Source organism: Parus major, chromosome 11, assembly GCF_001522545.3.
Source record: "Parus major isolate Abel chromosome 11, Parus_major1.1, whole genome shotgun sequence".
In the NCBI taxonomy this organism is placed as follows: Eukaryota; Metazoa; Chordata; class Aves; order Passeriformes; family Paridae; genus Parus; species Parus major.
Window position 1 is genome coordinate 1,902,618 of NC_031780.1, and position 18,841 is coordinate 1,921,458.

General features: G+C 43.7%; 1 protein-coding gene across 2 annotated transcripts; it reads left to right on the forward strand.

Moving 5' to 3' along the window:
• The first annotated feature begins 1,010 nt into the window (after positions 1–1,010).
• Positions 1,011–18,363, forward strand: CA5A (carbonic anhydrase 5A). Of its 2 annotated transcripts, none has more exons than XM_015640310.2 (7): positions 1,011–1,484; positions 7,452–7,649; positions 11,457–11,575; positions 12,550–12,645; positions 13,116–13,178; positions 14,431–14,586; positions 15,509–18,363. In XM_015640310.2, exons 1-7 carry the CDS (start codon positions 1,361–1,363, stop codon positions 15,662–15,664), a joined length of 912 nt encoding a protein of 303 aa, XP_015495796.1. In that variant the 5' UTR covers positions 1,011–1,360; the 3' UTR covers positions 15,665–18,363. The 2 variants fall into 2 exon arrangements, with proteins under 2 accessions (XP_015495796.1, XP_015495795.1); XM_015640309.3 differs by lacking the exon at positions 1,011–1,484 and adding an exon at positions 6,181–6,351.
• The last annotated feature ends 478 nt before the right edge of the window (positions 18,364–18,841 follow it).

Below are 18,841 nucleotides of genomic sequence, written 5' to 3' on the forward strand. Positions count from 1 at the left end.
TTTTTCTGTGAGCCTGAGGGATTTTTAAAATTAAGTTTAATGACCCCGATAATCCTCACCTGCAGCCTCCACCACCACAATGGGGCAGGAGCCCATTTAAGCCTCAGCTCTGGTGCTGGGACTCTTAGCTTCTGGTTTGTCTCCATTTTTGTCCTCAGGAAGGACTTAGGAAGCCTCATTTTATTCCTTCCTGTGCTCCTGGGTTGGACCTTGGCTCTGGTTTGTCATTCAGAGGGGCTGGGAATGCTAGGGGACTCTTTGGGTCAGGCACTGCTGTGCTGGGTTATCCTTGATTCCCTGTCCTTGGAAAGAATAATTCTATCTTCAATGGTTCCCCATCTTTATTCCCATTTAGCTGGTAGTTGTCTGAAATATTGGGGAATTTTTATAGGAATAATTCCTTTCCTCTGTTTCTGTGCTTGGCCTGAAAAACTGCAGCTCTGCCTTGGATGCATTTGTGCTATTGGTGTGGATTGTTTCAGAGGAAGAGCAAACATTCCCAAAGAAAATGGAAGTGTGGGATTTCCAGACAGGATTTTCACATAAAGCAACAAAGTTACTGGAAGTGCCCCTAGAAACAGTAGGAGAGTAACATTCTTGCTTTTATCTCTGAGAAATATGGGTCAGGAAAACATCTCCCTCTGCGCTGTCCCAAATAAAAATTTCAGCTGAGTTCAAGTATGACCAGAGGAGTAATTATGGGTCATTATGTTACTCTTTTTAGTCTGTATAAAATTTTGATTTTGTAACAAAATTTGTTGTTTGCATCCGTTGTTCTGCAGCTCCTCACCTGGAGGCTGCAATGCTCCTGCAGTTAAATAGCTAAAGTAGCTAAAATGTTTCATTTTCTGGGCCCAGCTTTGCATAGCTGCTGGATTTTGGGAATTCCTCAGTTTGAGCACCAGCTCGGGGCATTTCAGCTGTTCCTGACAGCACCTTTTGGCTATCAGTGTTCAAATACACAACTATTCAAATTCACAGCACCGAGGAGTGATAAGAACCCTTTCCTTGCATACCAAAGAGGAGTTTTCTGGAACCATTCCTATTCCTGGAACCAGATGAGGGGGGAAAAGAACCTCTGGGGAGCACATGTAGAATAATCATCAACCAGCCAGCCTCTGGAGAGACTGGAGAGCTAACGGAGAAGACAGTGCAGGGACAGGTTGAAAATTAACTCCTGGGTTGGCTCCACCTCTTAACCAGCAAAGGGTGCTCTCAGAATTATTTATAAAGAAGCCTGGTGACCCCTCGGTGGAGCTGTGTAGCCGTATGATTTTTTATTCTGTGTCATGTTGGGTTGTTAGGCTGTGGGAGGCTCTGCCGAGGGAGCAGGGAAGGTTTGGAGTGGCCGGTGGCAGCGATGAATGGGCTGAAGGTGACAGCCCTGGGGAGTCTCTCCAAGCAGCTGAGAAGTCTCCGGGCTGTGCCAGCACGGCCATGCAGCCTGGCTGCCTGCTCCAGGAAAAACACCAGGAATGCCTCCTGTAAGTCACTTCATCTCATCCCAATCGGTGAAAAATGGGAGATGCTGGGGTTGGGAAATGAGCTGGTGTGGTTGAATGTTGTTCTTATTTATTAGGGAATTATAAAGGGGGATTTGGGGATGTGGCTGAAAGACTGAAGAAAAAAGAGTGGATAGAATGAAAGAAATTAAAATACTCTGTGGAATTTCAGGGCTCCACCTTGTTCTTTATTTCTGCTGTCAGTGGCACCAGATTTTGTGTGACTCCAACCTGTGACAAAAAGCAATAAGTACTTGAGAGGCTTGGCTGCCTTCACTGAAAACTGTGTTCATGAGCATAATTCAAAACACATTTAGCACAAATTGATTCTGACTTGGAATTTCATAGCCACTGCAATGTTTGATTTGGAAAATGAGGCCTAGAACAAGCCATAAACCCTTTCAAATATGCTGTACAGACCTCCAATAAATCACTTTGAGGTGCAAGATACTCCTGGAGGATTTTAAAGATTTAGTTATTTAAAATACTGATTAACTTACTTTCAGATAAGATGGGGCCAGCCAGAGATTGTCTACTCACTGCTGTGCAGATAATGTCAGCTGGAGAATAGTAGAAAGTATTTCTTTATAGCTAGAAAAACCTTTTGTTTCTTATTTTTTCCTCTGTAAATTTATTCAGCATAATAACTTCTCCCAAAGAACAGAGCCAGGTTCCTCCAGGAACATTGTTACCCAGGGAAAGAGGGGATCCCATTCCAAGAAGAGATCAGACCACTCTGTTCCATCCAAGGACCACTGCTGATTGAATGAGCCACAACTGGTATCTATTTTCACTCACATTCCTCTTTTCAATTTAAGACATACTTTCTTAAGTAATTAATTCCTTCAGTCTTTTTCTTCTCTGCACCATTCATGCAGGAAATGCCAAAACAAACTGATTTGGGAAAACCCTGTCTTTGGAATGGCTGTTTTTGGCTGGCAGGGAGTGGACAGGAGCTCTGAGTGAGGCAGCCTGGGGGTTACTCCACAGTTACTTACATCAGGCTTAAACAACTCAAAGGCTGACAATTTCTGGAGCTTTTTGATTCCCCTTGTGACTCTGCAAGGACAAAGGGCTTTTCCTGCACTGAAACATTGGGGAGAATTGTGGCATGGATGTCAAAATTCCCAGTGGTGTGGAGGACCAGGGAGTATCTGTGCCAAGCTCTGAGGTATCTTGTAATGATGCATGGAGGTTTCAGACACTCATTCTGTAGACTAATTGCTGGAAATGCTCTCCATGGGGGTTTTTAAGCCTAATTTAATAATTATTACCAGAGCAGGCCTGAATGGCTTTTTCCTTTCTTGCCCTTTTAGAAGTGCTTACAAGAAAAGCAGAATCCTTCAAGTTTTGGGGTTTTTTTTCCAAAGGACTGTACAAGTCCTGTAGAGCCACGCAATCCAGGTGTGCCATCTCCAGGCCTGCACATACAACTGCAGTGCTTCCCCAAATTGTCCAGGAGTTCTCTTCCAAGCCCTTTCCATGCTAAGTTCCTAAGCCTGCATGCATAATTTCAGCAAATGTTTTTTATACAGGAGAAGATAAAGCCTCTGTTTGCTTTACCTCGCCAGCTGGAATTACCTCCCCCTTATCTGGGCTCAGCCACTGCCTCCTCAGCCAGGCTCCTATCTCAGCCAAACACTGTGGAGGCAGAGGAGAGCTCAGCATTTCCCAATCTGCTGTCGAGCTGGGAGCAGCCTGTCAGCTACATCTGTTTGATAAAAAGCTCTGGGCTGTTTATCAATAAACTGGCCTAAATCACAGCCCGCATCTGACATCAATTCAGCAGAATTTTCAGCACCTTGTCACCATGGGCCTGAGCCAACCAGCGCTGTTATCCTCCAAAATCTTGATTCAGACCAAAAAAAAAAGCTTCAAGGAAATCAACCTATCTTGGATTTCCTCTGCAGTACTCAGTCCCAGTGGCTGAAGCAGAGCTGTGGTCCTTTGAAGTTTAAAATGGCTTTTTACTGAATTTCAGCAACATGTATATTTTATTTTCTCATTCAGAACGTGTTGCTATGGCAAACAGAGCCTCATTTCCTTCCTCTGGGTGGGGTTTCTCACCTCTCCCCACCACACTGTCTGCCCCGGCTTATTTGTAAAGAAATCAAAGCACTTGATTCAACAGGTATTTTTCTTTTCAAAGATTAAAACCTTTGTTTTCATCTGGATCTTGATTCCCACCCTGAAGCTTTTGATGCTTGCATCAATCCTAAATGGACTTTTTAAGAGCTACTTCAAAAGCTGCAATTAATTATAGAAAATTATCCCAGAGATTGGGACTATTTGGGTGGCTCTATATATCTGGGCAAAGTGGGAAAAAAAAAAAACAAAAGGCAAATGTAAGAAGCCCCCAAACATTCTAAAATTAAGTGGAGCATCACTGTGTCTGATGGGGAATTTTTTTAAAAAATCAAATCAGGCACAGATTAAGTCTGTTTGTGGCAGATCCTTTTTTGCAGGTGGTTCACATCTTGGTTATGCTTTTTGTATGTCAAAATCCGGTTTAACTGCTCTGACAGTACCAGAGATGGGTGTGTGACAAAGGCAAGCACCAACCCAGGCCCTTCCTCAGTGAGCAAAGCGTGCAAACTGCATGCTTAGTTCTAAATGTCACCTTTTTAAAAATTAGCTTTGGTCATTTAAAAGCTTGAAGGTGAGGTTTCTATTTCTCTTCCCACACACACTCTGCGTCGGTTGTGCTCTAACATACAGAAAAGGGATGGTTGTAATTTTCTGTGAGTTTCTATAATTCCAGAACCAGATGTAATTTCTAGGCTGCCCAAGGTTATCAGTTGTGTTTAGAGGACACATCCTGGGAGAATGGTGGAAGGATGGATGACAGTAATTTGTTGGTAGATGAGACGATTCCTCCAGTCTCTCTTGTTTATGCTGAATGTAAAACATCTGAAGCCCATCTGGGCTGTCCTGATGACCAGGACCTGCCTATGGTCCATCAGCAGCTTCAGCAAGACAGGTCTGTGCTAAAGAGTTGCCTAACCATGATCAATAGACAGTTAAACTGTGACTAAGCCTGACTGAATCATGATGTTTATGGGCAGCAGGTCTTTTCAGTTTCATTGATTATCTATCTTTCCAAGTTACAGGAAGCATTCTGTTGAGAATAGTAAATTAGCCATCCTAAAAAATGTTGGGAGTCAAACCAAAAATTCATTTTGCTTATAATTGAATCCTGCTGCACAAAAAAGACTCTGCAGGGAGGAAGTGAAATTTAAACCCAGTTTAACATCATGACATCACAAGCTGTTTGTACATCTCCTGATGATCTGTTTGTGATAGTGCAGCCACTCAAAGCAAATCGTCTGCCAGATTTCAACCTGCTGTTACTCAGCTCAGGAATACTTTAAACATGTTATACTGTAAATGCAATGGAAACTTCTTATACAGTGTTGGTAAACCAGGGAAAACATTTTTGTTGACTCTGGTTGACAATCTGGTCCTGTTTCCATTCCAGTAAAACATTCTCAATGCTAAGAAAGGTTCCTTGTGAAAATTCAAAAGTACTCATCCTAACAAGATTTAAAAATCCCAAAATATAAATGCAGATTTTCAAAACTATGATAAGAGATTAACTAAGAAATATGATAATACAGCAAGATGAAGGTCAGGAGCTGAGGGTGGTGTTCTGCTCCTGGCTGTCCAAGAGAACTGGCAAAAATTAGAACTCTTGCTTTATCTCTGTGTTTTCACTGACATGTTCAGCTTTTTGCAGGCTTTTCTTTTTTTATATATATTTTTTCCTTACTGGCAGCTGGAACAGAAGGCATGACAAAGGTTTTAACCAGTTTCATTGAGATTTTTTTTCCTCAGGCAGTGTCAGGTGAATATTGAGTTCAGTTGAGTTCACCCTTTCACCATCCAAGGTGGGACTATCTTGGCCTCCTGCCTTTGTGGCAGCCAAGAAAAGTAAACATAATATTAACTTTTTATAACTTTGCCAGATGTGGCTTGGAAAGGGGACCCTGCTGCACCAGGGCCACCCACTTCTGTGCATCTTCTGGTGTGAGGGAATAAATACTATTTTGGTGTGAGGGGATGCACTTTTGATGTGAGACACTTTTCAGAGTGAGGTGATGCACATTTGTTGTGGAGGGGTGAGCTTGATGTGACAGAATCCCTTTTAGTGTGAGGGAATAAATACTCTCTTGATATGAGGAGAAACTCCTTGGTGTGAGGGAATAAATACTATTTTTGTGCAAGAGAATGCACTTTTGATGTGAGGAGACACTCTTTGGGATGAGGTGATGCTCATTTGGTGTGAGGGGATGTACTTGATGCAAAGGAACCAGTTTTGGTGTCAGGGGAAAAAAAATACTCTTGATGTGAGGGAAAAGAGGAGAAACTCTTGATGTGAGGGAGTAAATACTACTTTGGTGTGAGAGGCCACTTTCTTGGGTGAGGCGATACTGTTTGGAGGGCATGTCCTCAGTGCGAAGGAACCCCTTTCGGTGTGAGGGGCCATACTTGGTGTGAGGGGACGCACTTTTGACAGGGGCCCAGGCACCGCCCTGAGCATGGGAAATGATGATCCCTACCCTGCACGGAGCTGCTGCCGCTGCTCCAGCGGTGTCACAGCAGAAGGAGCCGCCCAGAGCAGCCCCAGCCCGCCTCCGGGGCCATGGCGTGAGGGCCGTGCCGGAAGGGGCCGCGCCGGGCCGGGCCGGGCTGGGCGGTGGCTCCGCGATCTCCGCCGCGATGCTGCCGCTGCTCCGCCGTGCTTGGGCGGCTGCCGTCGCCTCCTCTTCCTCCTCCTCCTGCTCCTCACGGCGGGGCAGCCGCCGGTGCAGCCTCGGCGCCTGCTGCTCCTACCGCCTGCGAGACGCCCGTGAGTGCCGCTCTCCCTCAGCCCCCTCAGCCCGCCCCGCCTCAGTCCCGCCATCGCTCCCAGCTCCCCGCGCTGCCAAACTTTCTGTAGGAGCCGCAGGGACACCGAGCTCTGCCTGGCTTTGTCTTGAAAAATGACAAAATGTTCCTGAAACTTCAGGAAGTGGCAGTGTTTTAAACACAGGGAATGTTTTGCGCCGCCTTTGCCTGAGTTGACCTTATGGAGCTCCGTAAAGTTTGCTCACTGAGGGAAACCGCGGCGGGAGGGTGGGAAATTGTTCGGCCACTCCTCGTGTGAGTGGTTTGAAGGTTTAATATATTTTGATTCCTCGTTTAAAAGACCCTGAGCAATCATACCTAATGAAGTAGCCTGTAAAGTGATGCTCAAAGCATCATGATTTAGGGTTCAGCAGAGGGACAGGGCACCAAAAGCTCTATGTGGGTCACCAGGTGAACAGGTCCACGCAGGCAGCAGTTCTGGTTTTAAGAAGAATAAAGTCCTGTGGAAATCGTTCACGTACCTATCCTGCTTGTGCCAGTTTGAGGGGCCCAAGCTGCCCACAGAATTGCTGGGTTTGTGTTTTACAGGTGTGGCATCAGCGGGACCCATCTGCACAATGCAGTTCTGGGCAGGATTGGCGTGGCTGCTGCAGGAGCTCTGAACCCCCCTTTGTGGAGTAACCCCTGTGCTCGTGTTGCCTTCTAGTGAATGTTTTCCTTCCCAGTGGGAATTATCCCATGTCTGGAGCTCTCCCAGCTCAGCTGATAGTGCTGGAGTGCAGAAAAGGCTGGAAAAGAAAGCTGCCTTAAATTCTGGCAATGATAGGAAAACATTCTCTTTTTCTGGGAAATAAGGGATAAAGAAATAACAATTTCTTTGCAGAGCATTCTACAAAGGCTGAAAGGTACTGACATGGCTGTTCTAAGTCAAATTACTGCGCTTCCCTGTGTGGCTTGAGTCATGCAACTGGAATGTTTTATTTTTCTTTTGCTTTCCTGGGCACCAGCTGACTTGAATTAGCCTTTGGTGACACAGCACCTTCCCTTGCCAGAAAGTTCTGTGTCCTGCATCAGAGCCTGACTCTGCTCCTCACCTTGCAGTGCATCCGCTGTGGCAGAGCCCGCTGACAATTCCCGGAGGCACCCGCCAGTCTCCCATCAACATCCAGTGGAGGGACAGTGTTTATGATCCCTTCCTGAAGCCTCTGAAAATCAGCTATGACCCCACCACCTGTCTTCACATCTGGAACAATGGCTACTCCTTCCTGGTGGAGTTTGATGATTCTACTGATAGATCAAGTAAGCAAAAACTCAGGGGAAAAAAAATCTATTTAATGTCTAAGTTAATGCTAAGAGAGGAGAAATATTTGTGTGATGTAAGACCTGATGTTGAAAATTAATGTATGGTAAAAAAATCCTGGGTTTACAGTGGTGGGAATCATGATGAAGTAATTCTATACAGACTTCACATTTACAGTGTTTTTATCACCATGGGCATTGTGCACAAATCCCCCGCTGTATGTTGAAACTCCTTTCACAAGCCTCAGTGCCCTGTGTTGTAGGTTTTGTAATAAACTTTACCCACACAAGTCAATCTTCAGTCATTTATATGTGTACCTACTCAATTTGAAACCTGATTCCATCGCTGCTCTTTATTGAAGTAATCTGCCACTTATCTTTTGTGGTGTTAATAGAGATATTTAATGCACTTGAAATAATCAGCAGCCAAATGAGTTGCAGTTGGAAAGCACACACACTTATCTCTGTGGGGTTTTAGGGAATGAAATAACACTGAGCTCTGCCCTCAGGAGCAGGTGTGTGTGTGTGTCCCTGTTGTTTTAGGGGAAGCAGGAGTGCATGGAAAATCCAACCATGCACTCCAGCAATTTCATGGGAATAAACCTCTGACCTGAGCAGCTCAACCTTTTTAAAGGCTCAATAGAGTAAAAAAAAATTGACTTGAAATCAAGATATTGCTCCCAAATCCCAGATTTTCTGTCCACTGTTCCTTCTAAAAGCTGCCAAAGGATATTGCAGAATATGAAGATATTTCATAAGGGTGAGTGAGCTGGTAGCAATTGGTCAAGGCTGTTGTGAAGCACATGATTGCCCAGCTTGTCCTGCAGGGAAAAATTGAAAGACCCTGAGCAAGTTTGAACCTGTTGGATTGGAGTAATTTATGTTTAAAGTGGCTGCTCACCATGAGTGCTCCTGCAGCTTCCTGTGGGATTTAGCAATGCCCTCGGGGAGGAAGCCTCCAGCACACAAATAAACACTTTGTCTACACAACACCGATATTTCTGGCTGATGTTTGGAATGCAGCTGATAAAACAGTGCAGCAAAAACGGTGGTGGTAGAATGCAGGGAGCTTGTGTGATGTTTTGGGCTAGTTTTGTTTTTCTTATTTCTAGCTGTTCACTTGGAATATCCATTTCCAAGAGTGAATAATCCATTTCCAAGAGGGAATGTCTTTGCCTTTGCTCCTTTATGCACTGATGTCATGAAGAAGCCAAGTCCTGCCCCTCTGTTTCTCCAGCACAAAGTGCTGTTTTTTTCAGTGAGGTTGGGTTAGCAGAAAGACATCACTTGTTACCCCATGAGTGATTTTAATTTACTAACTTTAGATTTGCTTTGCTTTTCATTGAACAGCCTCTTGCTTTATAAACCATGCCCCACTATCTGTTGAGTGTTTAGTAGATAAGAGTTGGATTTTTTTCTTCAAGAATTGATGTAACAAAGGGAAATTGCCTGTAGGGGGTTGAGAAAGATGCAACATTTAATTGCATATGAGCAATTTTTGTGGCATAAAGGCAAGGCTGGAATCATCGGGCCTTTGAGTCTGGTGCTCACCTCTGAAAGATCTTACCTGCTTTGTCTGTAAGACTTTCCTTGAGGTAAATCTTTCCCTGTGAGCATTTGCTGCCTTTTCATCATCCTCATCTTCCTTAAATGAATTCAAGTTCATGAAGAGTAGGATGGCATCAAACAATCAGTGTCTGGGTGCCAAAATGACAGAGAAGCAACAGATAGTGAGGTGTTGCTGTATAACCCCCAGTTTCCAGGTGCCTGCCTCTCTCCTCCACCTTTCTCTCTTTACTCTTGCTATTTCTGGTTTTTCTCACTGCCAGCTTCTGTCTAACAATCATAGAAATCCAGAGAAGAAAGCTTGGGAACAAACAAAAGCACCACAGTTGAAAGAGAAGATGAGAAAGACACCCAGGATAGACAAAAATGCCTGAATCCTGAGATGGGGTTTGCAAGACTTGGGCTAAAGCTGAAGGTAGAGCAGGAGGAAGAAGAGGGTGAGGGGAAGGTATGTACAGCATGTGCTCTGTCTGTGTGTGGTGCCATCAGAAACGAGGCTGAAACAGGGCTAGAGCTGCAAGAAACAGCTGATGTGATTCTTGTCCTTTGAGCCCCTTAAACTTTTGTTTTGAAATTGTCAAGATTGTAATTTGAGAAGAAATGTTTCTGAAGGGACAGAAATTCCTGTTTGTTTCCTGTCACTTTCTGGTGGCACTACAGGAACCTGAGTCTCCATACGTGTGTCTGTGCCTAAAGTTACTCGTGAGGCAAATATTCAAGTGGCTGTGGTTATTAACACAAAGTTCACTTGTGGGTTTGCATCATCACATACTCAGGAGTGGATCGAGTGTGTTAGAGCACAGGAACTTCACTTCTGAGAGGCTTGGCTGTGTGATCCACATCTTTATCCCAGCCCTTCTCCAGCACAGAATCCCAGCATGGTTTGTGTGGGAAGGACCTTACAGCTCATCCCATTCCACCCCCTGCCATGGGCAGGGACACATTCCACTATCCCAGGGTGCTCCAAACCCTTTTCAGCCTGGCCTTGGACACTCCAGGGATGGGGAATTGTGATTTTCCAGTGATGGTCAGTGTTTCATTCGTGCCCAGAGCTCAGCGGCAGGGGATGAAATTAATTCAGTGTCACTTTGCACAGCCTGTTTTAATTTATTCCTTTATCACAGACAGGCCTGTCTGGTTAGGATTTCAAACCTGCTAGCTGGTTTTCAGGAAAAAAAAATAATACAAGAAAATCTCTTAATGCCTCTCATTGTTTTCTCCTTAGCATGGAAGTGATTAACTTATTTCTCAAAGCAGTGTTTGGATTAGGTTTGCTGTAAAACTTCCCCATGTCCTGCAGTTCAATAAATATCAGCAGATGCTGATGGTTTAGTGCTGGATGAACTCTTGGAAAAGCTCTTTTCCAACCTAAAGGATTCCCTGATTCCATAAGTGTTATTAGCCCTTGGGAAGTAATTAGGGTTTCTGATTTACAGATGCTCTGATACCATAATTAGCAAGATGACTTTGCAGGATGGTTTTGGTCCAGGTAGGAGGGAATGAGTGGAAGCAGAAAGCTGGGCATGGACTTCTTCATTCATGTGTTTGCAGGAGGATGGGAGGCCTTCTGAAATCAGGAGGACAGAAGTTTTACCTTTATTCATTGATGAAAAGGGCATTAAATCTTTCAGAAACTTGCCCAGTGGCAGACTGGCTGTTTAAATCCTTCATGAACAGTTTGTAGGCACAACAAAACATTTCAGTCTGACCTTTGCTTGTGCAGTCTGGAAGCTGTGCTGCAGCAGAATAAGATGTTTGGGTTTTAGTAGCTTGCAGATTGAACATTTGACTCAATGTACTGATTTGTCTGGAAATATTTGCTTTTTGAAGCCTTGTCATAAGAAATGTCAATATTTTTCACAGATCCTTGTAGGGATGTCATTGAATACATTTAATAGATGTGTCACTGCTGTGTCACCTGGTCAGGCAGTCCTGACACTCCTGCTCTGACAGAGGGGTGAGAATGTGAAACTCATCACTGTGACTGTGCCAAACTTAGTGTCAGCTGGGAAAATATTCCCTTGAGGGGAGATGCATGAGGAGACTCTTTAGCTCATCTCCAGTTTGATGCAGGGAAAACCAGGAATGTGTTTGCTTGAATAATTTGATCATGGCAAGGTGTAGATAGTTGAGTTGCTCCACCTGACACTTTTTCCTGGGCAAAATTTTTTCTTAGGATTTACTTGTCTGGCCAGTTCTAAATCATATTTATTAACATGTGTGTCTTGTTTTGTTTTGTAGTCATTGTTGGAGGCCCCTTGGAAAACCAGTACAGGCTAAAGCAGTTCCACTTCCACTGGGGAGCTATCAACGACTGGGGCTCAGAGCACACAGTTGACAGTAAATTTTACCCAGCAGAGGTACGAGATGAAATCCTGAGCAATGCAAATACTTATCTCAGATGTGTCTGTGAAAACTCCCAAACTGAGGAGTTGCAGTTTATTTTGAAGTGCTACACTTTATCTGCTGTTTTATTCTATAAAAATTCATCTTCACTGTGTTTTCTGGAGAAGAGCAGCCTGAAAATTGGACATTGGCACCATTACTGAAAATTAAAAACCACTTTGTTTATTGTTGCTAAATTGTTCAGAGAAACAAAGCATATATTAAGTACTCTTAAAAAACATCACTTTATTTTCTGTTTTTAACTGTTGAACAGTTTAAAAAAATTTACTACAATTCCAAAACTTTGATGTTTAAGTAACTGCTAAGAAAGAAAGTGTCAATAAAAAGGATGAAATTGGTGAAAATGTGAAACTGTGACAGTTTTGACCACAGTTCTTTGCCAAAGGAGGATTTGTCAAGCGCTGATGGGTTATTTTTAAGCAGGGTTTCTCTCCTGTTGGTGTGTTCATGGTGCTGCTGTCAGCTTGGCAAGATCCTCATTGACCAGGAGACTGACTAAGTTTTTGGGCTGGAGTATTTATTTTTCACACAAAACTCCTCAATGTATTGGCTGTCAGCAGTGCAGAGGAAGATTGTTATGTGCAGGAGGATGTTCCTCAGGAGGGCAGGGCGCTCTGCTCCTGGGAAGAGATGGAAGACTGAGCTTTGTGCCTTTGATCAGCGTTCCTGGAGGCAGACTCCCACAGACTAAATCCCTTTTATAGATGGGAAATGCAGTGGGTCTGTACTTTTGTTTAAAGCAAAAGACAAAAAAGGAAGGGAAGGACCATTATTTACCAGGAGCACTTTGTTCCTCATTTCTGTGGTTTCTGAGGCTACTCACTGCAGTGCCTCACCCTGCCAAGGAGTAAATGCAGCCAGGAGCAGAAGTCAGGTGTGGTGTCTGTGCCCTGTGCAGGGGTTGATTTCTCCCTCATTCCTCTTTCAGCTCCATTTGGTGCACTGGAATGCTGTGGAGTACCCGAATTTTGAGGAAGCTGTGATGGAAGGGAATGGCCTGGCTGTTATTGGAGTGTTCTTAAAGGTAATTTTGTTCTGTGGGACCAGCTGTCATGGGACCTTTCTATTTGCATTCTGTTCAAGCCAACTTAGGGCAGTTAAGGGAGGGCTGAGAGGGGATTCCATCAATCCATACAAATATTTTCAAGGGGTGTCAGAGGATGGTGCCAGGCTCTGGTCAACAGTGCCAGTGAACAAGATGAGGAGCAATGGTCAGAAATTAAAAAATGTTTCACCTCAAGTATGAAGAATTTGACACTGAGGGTGGAACAGCTATTCTGGGAGGATATGGACTCTCCCTGTCTGGAGACATCCCAAAACTACCTGGATGTGTTCCTCCAGGTGCACCTGCCTTGGCCTGGATGATCTCCAGAGCTCCCTTCCAACCCTAAATATTCTGTGATTGTTGTTGTAAAAAACCACTAAGGCTGATAAGTAGAACTGATTGATTATTGATCAGCTTATTGATTCTCCAACCCCTTCCTGTCCCTGCAGCTGGGAGCACGGCACGAAGGGCTGCAGACCCTGGTGGATGCCCTGCCAGCAGTCAGACACAAGGTCAGTGCTCTGAGGTGTCCCACCCATTGTCACCCAGCAGAAAGAACACTTGGAGAACCACAAAACACCGAGGAAAGCTTTCTTCCTTAAATTTTACCGGGGAGGGGCTGATTGGCACTTTGGAAGTGGGAAGGGAAGCTGATTTTTCAGGAGGAATTGGATACTTTAAGCTTTCCAAACCTCTTGAAAAAATGAGCTGCTCTTGAGAGTTCCCTTACAAGGACATGCTTGAAGTGGGGGTTTATTTACTGTGGGATTAAGGCTTTTTGGTTTTTTTTGACTGATCTTTGAGGAGATGATTTGCTTTCTTATAAACACTGAATTTTCTGCTGGGGAAATGGGATCGTTCCTGGCAGAGTCCTGCCAGGAGAGGGAGTGCTGAGTCTCCGACAGAAGCAGTTCCTCCTTCCCGTGCCCGTTCCCTTCTGAAAGTACACACAAAAAAACCACATCGACCTCTTCAACTTCTAATCACATCCAGCTGAAGTCGCTGTGCCACTGCTTCTCAGAGGAAGGAGTTTTAAAATCCAAATAAAACAAGTTTTTATATCAGAGCAGTGACAACTCTGCCAGATAAACACCAAACACGTCAGTTCAGTGCCAGAAGTCCCTCCCAAATCGGAATATACATCTATTGTGACAATATAATAATTTGCAGCATGTGAAATGTGGTTTCTTTTAAAGATCCCCAAGTATATCCTGAAAATCCCCATGGAGAAATGTTTGTGTGGGAAATCCTGGGTTTTGGAGCTCCTACATTCTTTATGATATCCTCACTTAAGGGATTGAACATTCTAGAGATGGAAATATTTGATTTAAATAAAAACTTCAGTCCGCTTCCTGTTGCGTAAAATCACATGGTGAAAAGTAAAACACTTTTTGTTTGCAGTCTTTTAAGGATCTGGCACAGCTACCTGAACTTATTCCACCACTTATTCCCTCTTTTTCCTGGTTGCATCCAGCTCCCACAAAGCCTTAGGCTGTTGATCCTTCTCACTCCTTGTTTCTCCTGCACTGAATTCCTAATGGCTTGTTGGGACAGCAGAAAAATTTCAATTTTTGCTGTTCAGCAGTTTCCCCTTACACCTCAAACCCAATTTTATACAAATTTGTGGGATTTAAAATTATTACATTGTTAATATTCCCAGCACCCATATAACACAGCTTTTAACCTCACTGTCAAGATATTTTCCAACTTTGTCAGTTTTTTCTCAAAACACCATCCTTAAAAGTGTTTTTTCCTGCTATTTAGGACACTGTGATCGAGTTTGATGTGTTTGATCCCTCCTGTCTGATCCCTTCCTGCCCCGATTACTGGACCTACGCCGGCTCCCTGACCACTCCTCCCCTCACTGAATCAGTCACGTGGATCATTAAGAAGAAGCCAATCGAGGTGGATGAGGATCAGGTAAATCTCAATTTTCCTTCCAGATCATGCTTCTTGTTGCCACAGAGATGCTCAGAACCAGTTTTTCACCAGCAATTCTCTGGGAAAACACAAAAATTCCCTGTGTTTTCCCAGAGATCTGTGAGTGTTTCAACCCAGGATTTGGGGAGGAATCCTGGTGTTAACAGCCTCTAATACAGGAATACCTAAGACCTCTCCAAGATGTTTTTCCAGCTTTATTCAAATTTTCCATCTAGTCTCAAGAGTTTTATCTTGATCTGTGATACACAATTCTGGAACCTGCCCCTTGGAAACTTGGGAGCTTTTAGGAACTTACTGGAATTCTCATAATTTTGCTCTCCTTAGCATGATGCAGCTTTTTTTTGTGGAGGGAAGGGAAAAGGGAAGATTTTGTGAGATGGAGATTGTTCACAGAGAACTACAGGCATAGTGTAGCATTCTTTAAAATTGAAATTTTTCTTATTTTTTCTTGGCTCTTCACTCTCATAACAGTGATTTATCACTGGAATGGCCTTGTGAGCATTAAAAGCTGATCTGCTGCTTTATTTTAATCCCAGTTACAAACCAGTGAGAGGAAAAACATGAGGATTGTTGGGGTTCTCTCTTTTCTGGGTGCCAGGGAGGCTGTAAATGGAGGTCGGATGAAGTGCTTCAAATGATGAAATGGCTCCCTCAGGTGTGCCACATTTGGGATTTAATTTCCCTAAGTATGGCAGATGACTGATAATTCTTCCACACTGGTGTGGATAATGGGACACCAGCAGGTGACAGAGATGTGGATGCTAAAACCCCTCAGACCTCAAACACAGCGCTACCTTTGATTTTACTTTCCTCTCCAACAATCAACTCTTGTCTTTTGCCATGAATTCCCAAACCGGGGGAATTCCTGGGGATTGATTGAGTGGCCATTTGTGGTTCCCAGCTGGAGGCCTTTCGGACGCTGCTGTTCACGTCGGACGGGGAGGAGGAGAGGAGGATGGTGGACAACTTCCGCCCGCTGCAGCCGCTGATGAACCGCACGGTGCGCTCGTCCTTCCACCCCCAGCTCCGGCCCCACGCCCAGCAGCTCAGCCCATAGCTGGCCCAGCATTTCTCATGATTATTCCTTGTATCCATGCCCATTTCACTGTCAGTGCTCCCTGGCCTTCCCTAGAGACACTGTCAGGGCTTTTAGTTTTGCTTTTTTTTTAAAGAAGTGAGTAATGTTAACCCTTAGCAAATTGGCTTGTTCCGAGGCAGGGGTCAACAAGGAATTATTAAGGCAGTTAAAAATAAGGACAGGAGAGTTCGTCCCCTGCTCCTTCTCTGAATTGTTCTGTGTTTCTTCAAGTGCTCTTGTAGTGCCTTGCATGAATTAATAATTCTGGGTAAAAATTGTTGAGGAGGAAGTGGGAAGGAAAAGAAAAATATCAGTTCTGGTCAGGTCCTTTTGGGGAATTGTTTGCTGTCTGGGAAGAGAGCTGGAAGGGAACTAGCTTGTCTCAGACACATTTTACCTTCCTTTTTCCTTGGATGAGGAGAAGGACAGAAATTACTTCCAGGATCTCTTTCCATTTTGCTGGCTGCACATTCTGTATTTGATGTGGGTGCCACAAAATGCCCACTGCCACTACACCAGGAGCCAAAATACTTCAGTAAAACCTTTTAACAACTGTGGAAGCTTTTGGCTTCGGCAGCTTTTGCTTTCCTGTGTTAATCTATCAAGAGAAGGGAGAAGAGAATTCACCGGTGTCACAAGACTGGCAAGAGCAGCAAATTAGGTGAAAATGTCCAATTGATCCCAGGAAACTGATCACATCAAAAGGGAAATCAAGATTAGATAAAGCCCAGTTGACCCTCCCAGTGGGATTAGAGGGGGGAAAAAAACCCCAAACCAATTCCTCAAACCTGTACTAGGAGGGTGTACACTAAAACTGTAACACAGACATCTTAATGTTGCCTTTTATTTAAAAACAGAGCTGCCTCAGCAGCACTGGGCTGTAGGTGCATCAATCTCCTTATCATTTATGAATGGATCTTTTTAAAATATTTTTGTAATTTTGCAAAAATTTGTAAAAGCAAGTTTGTAATTGCTCAGTTTTAAAATTGCTTTTGCAATTTCCACTGAATTTCTGAATTTCTCTGATGCACTGAGAAGAATCACCAGTTGATCCAGCTTTCCCAACAAACCTCAAATCCAGATTATTTTAGGGAACTGCCAGGGTATAACTGTTTAACTTCAGCTGTTCTGGAACTCTGTAGCAGCCTCACACCCACTGAGTTCTCCATGGCTTGCTCCACTCAATCAGATTTTCCTCCTGGATGTGTAAATCCCTCTTGAACCACCCTGCATCCATCAGAGGGAATGTGGGATATTCCCTTCCCAGTGATCCAGTTAAAATTCTCAGAGAGATTTATTTCAAGTTCTCACAGAGATTTACTTTGTTCAAGTATTGCCATGGAAGCTTTGTTAGACAATAGTGAATTACCCAGTTAAGTTATGTCCATATTTACATCAAATCACACCTATTTTTACTGACATAAAATGAAGAAATTCCAATTTCAGCACTGATCCTTTCAAATATCTGGAAACAGGGTTAATGTAGATAAAAAATAACTCTACTGTGCTACAAAAAGATGTTTTACAGGGGTTTTGTTACACTTTTTTTGCTGTTTCTTGAGTCCTGCATTTATGTGTAGTTTTTTAGCATCTCCTGAAGGCAGGCAGGAGCTCAGCTGCAGGGCAGATTGTTGGATTTAATCTGGAAATGGACACATTGGGGTGTTTTGTTTTGTTTCTTTTGTTTCAGTTTTATCTCTTCTGTTACATTGACTTTATTGACCTTGTGAATGTAAACTTCAGGAAAATATTTGTGTTTAGAACACGAGATGGGATAGAATTCCTTTGCCTTATTCTCTCAGTTCTGTGTGGAAAAATGGTTTGATTGTTGCGTTAGAGGTGATTTTTGTGATGATTTTGCACAATTAAGTTAAAAAGGAATTTTTTGGGCTCTTTTGGATGGCACAATACAAAAGGGTCAAAGCACATATTTGTATTTTCCTTGCATAGGAGTCACTTTATTACTAAATCCTGCCCTGGGAGGCATTCCTGGGTCAGCAAGGCCCAGGAATTAAAGACTGTCACAGGAATAATTTGGGGACAACTCCCTGCAAAGGGAGGAGAAGGTTTGGAGCAGACCTGTGACTGTGCTGCTCTGATTCCAGCTGCCTTTCAGGATTTCTCTGAAATGCTGCTCTCACCTTGTCCTGGGTGACTTCACAGTGGGACAAACTTCCTCTGCTGTTGGAATGTTTGATCCCTGCTCCTGCATTTCAGAACTTTAACTCTTCAGGTGTTCCTCACCACTTTTCTGCTGCCTTTTCTATCAGGAATGGCAGGAGGGTCTCCCCTGGTTTTGGGAGCTCCAGAATTGGAGTTTGCTTTGATCTCCACAGGGTTTTAGAGGACTGGAGTTCTGCTTTGGATGAAGGGTCCCCTCATTCCTTAATTTGTGATTTTTTAACTTGTATTTCCTGGCACATCTTGGCTTTTTCTTCCTTTGTGCATCTCGTTTTTGTGGCCTTTATAATGTTGTGTATTTAATGTGTGTTACCTGCCTGCCCATAACTGACTGAAATCACTGTCTGCAGCCAACACCTGAAACAGGGAATGTTTTATGTTTTCCTGTGGTACAGGCCCTTCCCCAAAGCTTTTCCCTGATGTATAGAACCCTTCAGCTGCTGCATTTTACACTGTTACATTAGTGTACAACTATAATAAAGGACCAGAGAAACCTATGGCTGTATCTCATTGTGTAATTAAGCTTTTTAAGTAAAAAAAACATCTGATTTCCTGTCAAAAAAATATTAGAATTCCTCATTGGGACTGGCCCAGTTCATTAGGAGTGGAGTCTGGTCAGTTGTCAGATGTTCTGTGACACTTCCAAGCTCTGAAAGACTCTGCTGAGCTGTGTTAGAATGAAAGCACAATGAGCTCTCTGTGCTGCAGAAGGGTATCTCATGATTGATCACATCCAGCCAGATGCCACAGGCCATCTCCAGCAGCATTCCAGGGTTTCAGGATCTTTCCTGAACTCCTTCACTGGTCACTGCTCATTAAACTGGACATGTCAGCTGAGCTCCTTCCTCTGGCCTGGGTAAAGCTGAGCCTTGAGCTCTGTGCTGTGACTCAGCTGCTCCTTGTGGCTACAAAAATGCTATCAAATAACGCCTAAAAAACCCTTTAAATAAATTAAATCACTGATACAAATTAAAA

Bases quoted from the DNA above. Each gene is read 5' to 3' on its own strand.
- CA5A (XM_015640309.3), top strand. From the start codon at position 6,222: ATGCTGCCGCTGCTCCGCCGTGCTTGGGCGGCTGCCGTCGCCTCCTCT. The intron at 7,650-11,456 runs GTAAGCAAAAAC...TTTGTTTTGTAG, and splicing joins TGATTCTACTGATAGATCAA to TCATTGTTGGAGGCCCCTTG. The intron at 11,576-12,549 runs GTACGAGATGAA...TTCCTCTTTCAG, and splicing joins GTAAATTTTACCCAGCAGAG to CTCCATTTGGTGCACTGGAA.